A 12887-nucleotide genomic window follows, 5' to 3' on the forward strand; every position below is an offset into this window, starting at 1 on the left:
TCATTCCAATGTGTACTATAGGACGGAAACAAAATCTTTTAAAGGGGGAGTGATTAGTAAAATATGCTAACTAGGTAACATAAGATAAGAATAAACAAGTTTAAATGATTTGTTATTGGTTGTGATGATATTCTAAAGATGTTTGGATTATTGAAAAGTATACAGCTCCCTTTCATAGAGTGTTGAGAGCTGTATCCATAAATTCCTTTTGTGCTCAAAGTGCACCAGATTGATGCATTTCACTTCAACATTTAAACAAATATCTTCCTGGGGTGCATGCCCCCGGACCCCCCTAGAGGATGTGAGGTCCACCCCCAAATAAAGCAGGTTAAAATAATTAAATTGCATACATTTTATTTTACTAAACACTGAAAACAGTTCCCACAGACCCGAACAGCACACAAAGGTTAAAGGTAAGCATAATAATGTTAAAATGTGCTAAATATATACATTGCAAAAAACAAAATAAAGAGGAGTGAAAGTAGCTCACGACTTTTTGAAAGTAGCTCTCATCCTAAAAAAGGTTGGAGACCCCTGTTGTAGAACGATACATTTACAAATGTTAAGCTTGGCCTACCATTTTATTGGAGGGATGAGGAACAGGTGGGGCTTGAAAAGGCCCACCTGTTCAAAGTGGGGAATGACAGAAACAGTTTGAGAACCACTGACATAGACTAAGGAATATAACAGACTTGTGAAATCACCTCATTCTCACTTGTTTTTAAAGTCTGTGGGATGCTTGTTGGGCCCACAGCAGAGCACTGTGTCTTGGCCTGTTGAGACGGACTATAAGGCAAGATAATTCGGGGGACTATTAGTGACTCTCAGGTTTCTCTCTGATACCATGTGGGACAGTTGTCTTCTGTCTGGAGCGCACTGTGTTATAGCCAGTGGTTACCTGCTGTCAGGGGAGTCTCCAAAACCCTGCAGTCTCTCCTCACATCAAAGTGGAGGTTACTGCTGCTGGGCCAGTCTGTCCCCGGGTAGTCCTGACCCAGCATGTCTAGCCTGCCGTCATCCGTCATGGCTTCTGTTTTTTTCCATTTTTCCCCTACATTGAAATTGTGAATCAATCTAGCTCCGCTCCTGTTAACGAAAAGGTCTATGAATAATACTAGAAGCACTCTGTTGAACTGTTATGATATGTTATATATGCATTCTATCATTAAAATGATTGCTCGAACATTAGCACCATCATTTCAGTTAACAGCATTTGGCAGAAGTTAAAAGACCCCCATTTAAAACACCCAAGAAAGCCTTTCTGTTATACAACCACTTACGGAAATGTCAGTAAGACCAATCGCACCTATCTGCTTCACCACATTAGCAGCTTTCTATTTTTGCTACAGTCCTCTTCAACATCATAGGGTGATCTGTCTGTCGACCATACGTTTATAATGCTGAAAACATCTGAGCCTCAGTCTGGCCCGTCCTCGTGCTGTTTTATGCAGCTCTTTCACGCTAACACAGTCTGATCTCAGGTCACACAGGTCACAGTATATGAGCAGACATCTGGCCCGGCAAACTGTTCTCAGCATAACCATAGGGAATCAGAGAAGTCAGTTTTATCGGAGTGAAAAATAATCAAAAAAGCGGAGGGACGTTGTAGCAATGTTCACAGCCAGAGAAACCTTTTTTTTATTCTTTATCCATGCCCAAACCTACTCCACCACCCGGGCTATCCCAGGTCTGGTAGGACTGTGGTGCTGGTGAAACCCAACCTGACTTCAGATCAAGCTCTGGCAGCCTGTCGTGTCACAAGCACCGAAAGTTTATCACTTCCCCTCTGCTCCCATCTTGTATCCCTCTTCCCTGAACTTTATTTTCCAACCTACAAAGTTCTGGCTTTATTGGCCTCCTCCTGCCATGCTCAAAAAAGTTTCCCTTAACTGTTTTATCATTGATTCAATCTGTCAGTAAGTCTATCTTAAGTCATGCTCAGTTCTAAGACATCAAGCTTTCATAACGAGCAGATTTTGGAACCATTATCTATTCTTGGTTACACTCTTTTACGCTGAAAAACGGTTTGATGACTAAAGTCACGAGTGGCAGCATTTGCCATGTTGGTCCATTTAGGTCGGTAAAGTGCCCTTAACCTCATGTACCAATGCAATGGAGTTCCACCATCTTTATGATCCCGCTCATTAAAATTAATTGTCTGGCAGTAAAAAATAGATTTCCCCTTTATGTTGCCCTCTGGATTGTCTCCTGCACTTCAGATCTCACATGAGCAATTGCTGAACCTTTATCCTTTCCCCTTTTGCGATTCACTTTTTATTTTTTTCTTCAATCATATTTTTTGTCTCTTTTCTCTTTTGACAAAGCACTTGGCATTCCTTAAAGGAGGCATGAGCAGAACGAAGCTCTCACTGTCGCAATCAATCCAAACACACAACATCGCACATCACTTTCACATGTTTAAACTGTTTGTACTTGTGGAAATGGTACAATTTCAAATGTTACTATATAATTGATATAATTGAAGTTAACTACCTGTCGCAGTTTAGGTCATTACTTCTTTGTATGGAGTGTTAATTTATGTCGATAAATATGATGATTTCATGTCAGCCTTATTAGACTCTACATTTTGAGTCATCAAAAAGTGCCACTGAGGTATACCCTTTATTTAATAGGGCCTATTTTCTTTTAAGAGATCTCCTAAAAAGCCGAGCCTGCCCCTTTTTTTATTTTTTATTTTTAAAGTAAACCCATCAAGCCTCTGCCTTTTGATCAAACCCACCTACCTCTTTCCCATAGGCGGTTTCTTTTTTTTTAACATCAGCATTAATGAGCCTCACCTCAACATCTCGTCCTCTGTGAGGTGACAGCCCGTCTTGTTGGTGCCCGGATCGAGCCCATTACCACGGGGTCTGGGAGCGGACACGGCTTTGTAAGACCCACTAACGCCGCGCTTCTGTCCATAAAAATACAAAGAATGGGGCTCAGGCGTCCTACTCCGCCCTCATTTACCTTTTTGACTTCTTTGTGGAGGCCTAGGATTCGTACTTTTATAGGCAGTCGAGGTCAGGTGGGCGAGGTCTTCTGGATTATTTCCCCCAGAGTGCTTCTCGAGTTCACAGAAGCACCAACCTGCCCTCGCCTTCACCCTCACCTGTGCAGCTCCGGGCCTATAAAGCACAACCACAAGGAGAGTAGGAAAGGAAAGGGAACTCTTGATGAACTCACAGATCTCATCACCTCTTGAGTATACTGTATTGCCACTAGTTTTCGCTGACGATTGAAGGAGATGCTCCCAGCGATGTGTTTTACAGAAGCCCCGGGATTTTCTTTGCATCTTCTGTCTGCTGAGTTTACGATTCGCATTGGCTGACTCCAAGGCCGAGTGACTCTACTTTGTGCTCTTTTTCAGCCAACCAGTATATCTTCTTACTCACAGAGGCCTTGTTAACAGAAACTAGAGCGCAAATCCTCTAAGTCAGAAGATTCAACCAGGACTGACTGAATTCTTGAGTCTTGTTTTTCCACTGTTGGTTGCTGTGGACAGCAGCTTCCTAGCCAGGGGCCTGTCAGTACCCCTGCTGCCACTAGTTCTTCTGGTCCTCCCTATTATCTCCCTCTCCCCTGGCCTTGCTGTTTGGTCCCTGGCTTTTATGGCAGGGTAGCAGAGGGCCATGAGGAAATGAGGTGACCCCGGGTCACAGAGGGGAGTCAGGGGGTTGGAACTGGACCACGGCCCTGCCAACTCCACTCTCTCAGGACTGGTCCGGGTCGAGCAGGCAGAGCACAGGAGACAGGGAAAGGCTGTGGACAGGGTCCCTTCCATCCTTGACCCCAGCATCATATGCCTTTCATTAAGCCTGATTTGAATATGTTTACAAGCCCCAGTAGTCTTAAATCTTCCAGGTCTTTGCCCCCCCCTCCGTAACCCTTATACCACCATCCCCTCATACCTCAAGTCCTTCTTTTTCTTCTTCTCTTTAATATGGTGTCAGACATCTATTTATTATGCTGTTTTAACTGGTTTTTAGGAACGGGTTACAAGCTATTTGGGAATCCACCAAATAGGATTTGAGGGACACCCCTCTAAGATGTTAATCTGTTAGCGATATGAAAGGCCGCTCAACCCACTAAACTCCCCCTCCACTGGAACCTGGGGGCCCTTTATGGCCCCATCAGGCACCCGCATGGACGACTTACTGCTGACCTAATGACCTTGCAGTTGAAGCCATATGAGGAGGGAATCTTTCTCTTGTCCCGTTACCTCTTTCTCTCTTCTGTTTCTACCCTCTGAGCCCTTTTCTTTCACAGGGAAATTATTCAAAAGTATCAAGTAATTGTATCATCTTTTGAACTATTCTTTAGTTTATTGTGTTTTTTTAACTGCTCCAATATGTGGCTCTCTGTGATCTGATCAGAACATGATTCGTTGGAGTGTTGTCTTGGCCATGTGGCAGCACATAATGAGACCTCTTCTTATCGTCTCAATACCTGAAACCCTTTATCTCCAACAGGTAGCATTTTATACTCATTCTTTCAACCCCAACTGGTCTCTCGTGTGAAAGATGTACACACATCTCACCAGCCTTTATTAGAAGGGCACCAGCGTGTTTGCTATACAACAAAAAGTCCTTCGACTGGCCTCATCATATTCAACATTTACACGTAACTGAAGAGCTGTTACAATTGGCTTACTAGCATGTAAGTGGCTGAAAAGCTTGCTGCAAAAGGCCTGGTCGTTGGGAGTTGGGTGACTAATTGGATCGGTTGGGTTAAATAAATGTTTGAGTTCTCCCCTGCGCTGGCGGGACCTGGTGGCAGGAGCCTCTCATCTGAGCAAAACAGGGAGGAAAGGGAGAGGTGGGGGAAATAGGGAGGGAAATTAGCTCGTTTATGATGAGATCAGATTGAGTGTATTTCACACACGGGTGTCACAATGTAAACTACACTCACAAGGAGGATAATGACATTTAAAGATTGAGAACAAAGTTACTAGCTGCTGTAATATTTACAGTGTGGACGCTTTAATCAGGGGGTCCGCGGAGTCTTAAAAAGTATTACAAATTGATAAATCAATTTAACGAAAATGAAGGCTATTAAAAAGTATTAAACAGCATTTTCCAAGGTATTAAATGTTGTAGCTTGTTTTCAATAAGTATATAAATTGTCCAAAGAGGTTGTGTTCTACAGTCTGCCTGAATGTAGTCATTGCGTAGGTGTGTAGTGATTCTGTGTAGTTTATTGATGGCATCCCGTTGGGTTTGACGTCATCTGAACAGGACGTCGCACGCTCACTGCTTGATAGCGCGAAGGCCCGTTTACGCCGGTTGTTAAGCAGCATCGTTATGGGGAAATGCAAGTCTGCGTCCAAATGGTTGGAAGATAAAGAGGAAAGACAATCAATACTGTATATAGTCAATGTGAGGTGAAGTGTGTCGCCAAGGTAACCGGTTAGAACTCCAAGTGGCGATGAGGTCTTAAAATGTTTGGAAAGGGTCTTGAAAAAGGTCTTAAAAGGTTTTACACAGACTTCAGGATTCCTGCATGTACCCTGTTAATGAGAACGTTATCATTGCAGGTTCCAGATCCAAAGGGGAAACAGCGACCCAAACAGCTACAAGAATTTGTCTGATTGCTTCCGGACCATCTTCCGCAACGAGGGGTAAGTTCTTGAAAATCAGTTATTTCAAACTTCCAAACAAAATAATGTTTCGTTAGAGCACCGGCGATGATGTCAGACATTCATTTAGATGAGTGGAAAAGCAGTCATTTCTCAGTCTTCACTCGGATGGCTTAGATTAAGGTGCCCTTTGTTTGATCTTATATTTCAATTTGAAATACTATAGTAACAGCAATTCATTCAAATTCATCCACATGCCTAATTTGTTTAATACAATTAGTGAAACTGTAAAAAAAGGACTTTAAGTGGTCAAGCTGTGAATGTAGCTTTGTCCAAAACCACAAACAATCATGTAGAAATGTGCATAGGCCTTTTATAAATGGACTAATACATCTGTGTAACCTGTCTTTGTTGATAATGTAGCTTCGACATAAAATAGAATAATCCTTTGTGTCATCAAAATAATCTGCTGAGGAAAAGCTCTAGGTCGGAAATACATGTGTAGTGAAATATTGTGATAGATGCTTTTATTCAAATGCCACGACAGGGAACTTGGCATGTAGATGTTCTACTGGCATCACAGCTGAACGTGTTACAGGTTTGGTTTTTAGAAGAGCCGTTTTGTCTGTCAACGGCCCACGTCAACGTCATGCAGCAATGAACGCATCTCGTCACTCCTTTTGTCTCACCACGGAGAAGAGAGCAGCTGTTGTTGGCTTAAAACCGTACAAATGTTTCCAGCTAACTAAAGACAGTTATCCCGCCATGCTCCCTCCTCCTGCTCCTGCTCCGGTGACAGGACTGTGAGACAATGCAGGTGAAGGAGAAAGTGTTTGCCACTCGCTCTGTTTACGGCGAGTTGACAGCTTTACAGCGGATATAAAGTTGATCTGCTGCGAGGTGTGTGTGAGTGCACGGTGAGAGGCTGCCTAGTGACAATTGGAAAACCTTCATTGGCGGTAGTTCAACAGACACAGCTATCCTGCTACAGGAGCTGTGCCCCCCCCCCACACCCACACACACACGCACACACACACACACACACACACACACACACACACACACACACACACACACACACACACACACACACACACACACACACACACACACACACACACACACACACACACACACACACACACTGTCTCACAGTGTAACATGTAATGCCCTTGTGCTAGCATGCTTTTTGGGCGTGTCATATGGGAGTTATTTCCAGTACATTCTCTAACAATAACAATTTTTTGTCAGATAACACAGCATCAAATATGACAGTTATTTGACGGAGGTCCCACCTAACAAAGCGATGTGCCAGAGACTCAACAGACAGAAGATCCACTTTCTTGTCGAACAATTATCACGGAAAGTATATTTTTGCTGAAGCCGTAATCACTCCCCAGTAGCCCATTGTGGATTTCCTCCAGGAAAAAGCACTTAGTTATAGTTTATATAAATAGTATTAAACCCCACTGTTGTAGAATTATTATTAAAAATAAACACTTCCCGTCAGCTCGTGGCACGACTGGGCTAATTCCAGGCCTCACTCTCTCTCTGAGGCGATGAGGAAGGAAACCTGAGCTCTCTGCTCGAGCGCTGTGATTACGCTGGAGGAAAGGCATGGAAATGTGCATGTGACACCATGTTTGACACAACACTGAGGATTTCACTTTTGTATTGGATTGTTTAAACTTGTTATTAAGCAACCTTTATAATAGTTTGGATCATTTCAGTTAAGTTATTATTATTAAATCTGTGAAATATAGCATGACATCCTGTAGCTGTGCTCATAGGTGTGTGACAGCGTGAACTATGCTCACCAATTGGTCGGTGTATCGTCTTACAGGCCACGCTTCTTTTTTTGCATGTGGGTGCAGCGGCATAAGCATGTGTTAATTGTTTCCGTCTGGAGGGAAACAAAAAGACCCTTTCTCCAGCATTATTCACCAGTGTGGTATCCAGAGACTGGGTCTGGACCCTAAGCACGGCCACAGGAATATTTAAAGGGTCCATGCATTACAGCAGAGCACGTGGCCCAGCGTTCAGTTATATTTGATGTAGTCAGATCAAGATATGTGAATTATTATGACTCTTAATGTCTGCCACCTGTCCTGTGAAATGCTATCAGCTGTTATTTATCACATTATAGTTGATGTCTCGTTTATCTAAAGTGACACGGCTTGGCCCTTTTTAAATGTATTTGTTTCTCCAATTTCTTGTATTTTCATTTTGCACTAAATTATTAGTATAATGAGAAAATACTCTTCTCAAGTTTCTTCATTCATAGGCGCATACATTACATTACATTACATTACATTGCATTTAGCTGACGCTTTTATCCAAAGCGACTTACAATAAGTACATTCGACCAGGAAGACACAACCTTGAGGAAAACAGAATCATAAAGAACATCAGGTTTCAAAGAGCCAATCGTTTCAAGTGCTGCTCAACTGGCTATAGATAAGCCAGTCCTTTATTAGTATATAAGTGCTCTGTTAGCAGTTCTTTGTTAGTCATTCTATCGCTCGAAGTGGAGTCGAAAGAGATGAGTTTTCAGTCTGCGCCGGAAGGTGTGTAAGCTTTCTGCGGTCCTGATTTCAATGGGGAGCTCATTCCACCATTTTGGAGCCAGGATAGCAAACCCACGTGTTTTTGCTGATGGGAACTTGGGTCCCCCTCGCAGCGAGGGTGCAGCGAGTCGTTTGGTTGATGCAGAGCGTAGTGCACGTGCTGGGGTGTACGGTTTAACCATGTCCTGGATGTAGGAAGGGCCAGATCCATTCGCAGCATGGTACGCAAGTACCAGTGTCTTGAAGTGGATTCTAGCAGTTACCGGAAGCCAGTGGAGGGAGCGGAGGAGCGGCGTGGTGTGGGAAAATTTTGGAAGGTTGAAGACCAGACGAGCCGCTGCATTCTGGATGAGCTGCAGAGGTCGGATGGCACATGCAGGTAGACCAGCCAGGAGGGAGTTGCAGTAGTCTAGGCATACAAAATAGGATCACTCATGGTGTTTTTTTAATGATCAGAAAATTGTTATATTGGAATAAATTACAATATTGAGAGATATTAGCATACAGTATTCTGATGATATCTCTCATTCCTAATAGCAGTAAAGAAGCGCCTTCAAATCATACATCTCCAATTCCCGTATCCATATAGCAAACTTAATTAAATATATTTCGTACTTTTCTGAGCTCATATTAGATGAGGATTAATGCTTATTTTAACCTCCATGGTATTCATTTTATGTTTCAAAAATGCATTGAATAGTGACATGTGTCCTTTGTGCTTTTACCTGGTGAAAATGGCTGCTGCTAATTGTACTTCATTGTCCCATGTATGTGACAACGTCAAGGTTACACTAGACGCTGGGAAAGTGAAGATATGTGCAGATGAAGCATGCCGGTTGTTGACATGTTAAAACATTCCCCAGGGCAGCTCATATTTCCCAACAACAATGGTGTGAACATGAAGAAGTCTACTGATGGGAATGATGTCGCTTTATGTGTTTACCCATTTAAACGCCTCTTCTGGCCAGTTAATTGAATCCGTCGTGTCTGTGTACTCCTGCTACACACCTCTCCAGATGGATGCAGGCTGTTAAAAAAGGAAAGGTTTATGAAAATGAAAGACAAGTGTGTACACACACACACACACACACACACACACACACACACACACACACACACACACACACACACACACACACACACACACACACACACACACACACACACACACACACACACACACACTGCCCTCGCTCTGTGTCAGGAGGCCATTTGTTTAGGAAAGCCAAAAGGGGACTTAGTGTGTATTTTACATTGGAAATCAAATTAGGATTCAAATGATGGGCACTCACTAAAGGCCATATTTGTTCTGTAACAAATTTCACTCCTCCTTCATCACCTGGCGGTTCCCCATTCTGACCGCACCCGGGAAATCTGTGGCCACCATTTGCATAGAAAAAGAGAGCAGAGGGAAGGGTCTTCCGTCCGACTGAAATAACTCGTTTACTGATGCAATACGAGGTTTCCATTTTGGCCTCGAGGCGCGATTCTCCCTGTCCATTACATTACATGTCATTTTGTTAGACGCTTTTATCCAAAGCGACTTTGGGGTGAAGTGTCTTGCCCGGTGAAGTGTCTTGCCCGTCCATAATTCCCTGCTCCAGTATTACGATGATGGCTTTATTACCAAGAGCCGGTAGCACTTTCAGGCGTTGATGAAAGAGGTTGGCTCTGTCACCCGATCACAAGTGTTTTGATAATTTGACGTGCTGCTGTGGATTCTGTGCACTGTGTAAAGACCAGTGCTTCTCCTCTGGGTAGATTCGGTTGAAATTTGAGCCGGCAGCACAAATATTTACACTTGGGCCAAATCAACCAAGATCATCTGTGTTGGCACAACAGAGCTGGTGGCGCTTGTTCACAAGATACAGTCGTTCACGCCATGTTGTCCTCTTTGTCCACAGAGCTGTGTTCACTATCAATATTAACTCTTTTACTTTCGCTCTCGATCCTGCATCTGGCCAGAAGCCATGTGGAAAGTTACATGTGTGTTTTTTTCCATCCTTTTTTTAACTTTTATTATTTGTTTTGATGACTAAAAATGTAAGGCTGGTGATATTCTTTATTTTTGTTCATGTCAATACCTCTTTTTTGCCAATCTCTCAATACTTCACGACTTCCCTCATAGTCTGTCCCATTCCTAGTTAGGTCAGGCATCTTTTATCAGCTATTCAGAAAGTCTATACTACAGAACAAAGCTTAACTAATTCCTCAATGATTTTTAGCAATCAAAGTTTAAACAGGAGTCTTTGTTGTGGAATCATTTCAGCTGCGGATTAGACACATTTGCTGCTCTATTTTTAATAACTTAACATTAAGATAAGATAAGATAAGATAAGATGAACCTTTATTAATCCCCGAGGGGAAATTCAGTTGTACCAAGCAGCAACAGGGTAAGCGTGAAAAAAAACAGTACAGCAAAGATTCACACAGATCAATAAAATCTAAAATAAATAATAAATAACTAAACATTAACTTTAACATTTAACATTAACATTAACTAAACTAAAGTGTCAAAGTTCATCGAAATTAAGGTACATATAACCAAGTGGCTCATTTGCGCGTTTTAATCGTTTTTGAACAACAATTGAGCTCTATGGCACATATTAATAAGCTATGGCTTTGGCACACGGATACTTTTTTTAGGTCTTTACGTCTGACCGCTTCTGACTTCAAACGTTTTATTTCTGACAAAGCAACAGGTTTGCAGGTGGTAGTTAGAATCCTTGCTCTCGCACTCACTGTTAAACATGCTTCAAAACAGCACTGGCTGTGACATTATGCTTTTATAATGTGTCATGTTCATTTGGTCAGGTATACCCTATTGTGTAATATATTCATGACATATTCCGACTGGTTGGTTGGTTAGTCATGTATAGAAGTTAAAAGATTGGACCAGTTTGACCTGTTTCCCTTTGAGGCAATCCCACATTTAGGAATGAGAGAAGTCTCTGTTGCCTGGGCTGATCTAATGACTAATTAGGCACAACAGCTTTTATCCCACTTCTGTCATAGATAGATGATAATAATAATAATAATACTAATAATAATTCATTTATTTTATATAGGCGCCTTTCAGGGCTCTCAAGGTCGCCGTACAAACACATAAAAACAAGATACACAATACCTAACACCAGCATAAGAAACATAAACAAGACAATGCAGTATATAACATATCAAATAAATAAATAAAACAGGATGTGTGATGGATAACGATCAGGGTGGATATGCGAGTGTGAAGAGATATGTTTTGAGGGGGTTTAGGAAAAGCTTTCATCAAACAGGTTTACTGATATTTGAAAAGAATCTATTGTATTCTATTTGTCTTTATAAAATCATTTGATTGACAACTAGTCTGACATCATCTGCCTCGCCCTGTAACTTCACAAGCTATGAACTATTGAACCCATGTTTTCACTAAATTGAAGAGCAGGGAAAACGCACATGTATGCACTTCTGAATGTATACGAAACATGCTTTGTGCCTTCTTTGCAAAACAGAAAACACACTATCTTCTTTCACGTTTTCATCAAATACATCATTTTTGAGAACGGGAAACCATAACTCTTCCAATGATTAACACAGCGAAATAAAATACTCTTTGATATAGAACAAATAGGTTTAAATATTTGGTTTTAGATTCATTAATTGTAGATGAATTATGTAGTTTAACTCTAGAGAAACACCATTAGGACATGTGTGTATATTTAAGAAATATCCAATCACATTTCTGTGTTTCAAACTAAGGAATTGAAAAATAAATCAAACCAACAACCTAACCAGACTGGACATTTGCTCTGTAAATATACTCCACAAAATGGATTGCTTTCAAAATACAGTGTAAACTGTAGGCATATATCTATATATGCATGACTCAGTGTATCATTTTATTATTTTTCTTGCCGCCAAGTACGCTTTAAATCCTAGCAGGACATATGATTGAGGATAGGCAAACTATCAAATTGACTAAAATTATACGGCTAGTCTCTTCTGAAACATTGAGTATATCAAGGTCTGAAATAAACCCTCAAATAATGTCCTGCAGATTCCAGGGGAACTTGTATGCCAGGGTTTGTGGTTTTAAATATGTGTTGGTACTTATGTTGCCAAGCAGCAGCAATATACTTTCCGTTTCCATTTTCTGAGCTCGGTATATGTCCCGCAGTCCATATTCAGAATGGACATAGTTTTGAACGTGATACATATATACATTATAAGAAGGTAGGATTTATCATGTCATGCACACAGGATGCCCAATAAACAGACAACTCTCCACATAGATAATTATATTCATTAGGGTGAACTACCCTTTAATGCACTGCTACAATGTTATCATTGCATTTGAATTAGGTTTGTGTAGATTCACTGGAAAAATCTGCACATTACCTGAAAGCTCCAAAAGTTCTGAAACATAACTAACACTAGCATGGGTTTTTTCTCCAAAATGTTCAGCTGTAATGTAAAGGATAATATACATTTGTAGTTAATGGGATAACAAAATGTAAAACAACGTGTATGGTTCTGTAAGGCCTCTGTCCTGCTACTTCACACACAATCACAACGTATTGAGTTCTGCGTGCAACCAACAGTACAACAAGAAGAGATACTCAGTTTATCGTTACATATAGTAAGGAAAGCATAAATCTTCACAAATTAGAAATTGGTTTTATGGCATATTTCTTAGAAAATACTTAAAATATGAATCAATAATTTGTTCAGTTCTCGACAGCATCTTCTTTGAT

The 12887-nt window shown here is 41.3% G+C and overlaps 1 protein-coding gene across 1 annotated transcript in view; it reads left to right on the forward strand.

The window, feature by feature from the left end:
* Positions 1-12887, forward strand: part of slc25a21 (solute carrier family 25 member 21) — a 112162-nt gene that overhangs the window by 90784 nt on the left and 8491 nt on the right. The window contains exon 4 of the mRNA XM_034111899.1: positions 5537-5620. Coding sequence (XP_033967790.1) covers positions 5537-5620 — 84 coding nt within the window. The remainder of the gene's footprint in view (positions 1-5536; positions 5621-12887) is intronic.

The sequence above is a fragment of the Pseudochaenichthys georgianus genome, chromosome 22, assembly GCF_902827115.2.
Source record: "Pseudochaenichthys georgianus chromosome 22, fPseGeo1.2, whole genome shotgun sequence".
Lineage (NCBI taxonomy): Eukaryota > Metazoa > Chordata > Actinopteri > Perciformes > Channichthyidae > Pseudochaenichthys > Pseudochaenichthys georgianus.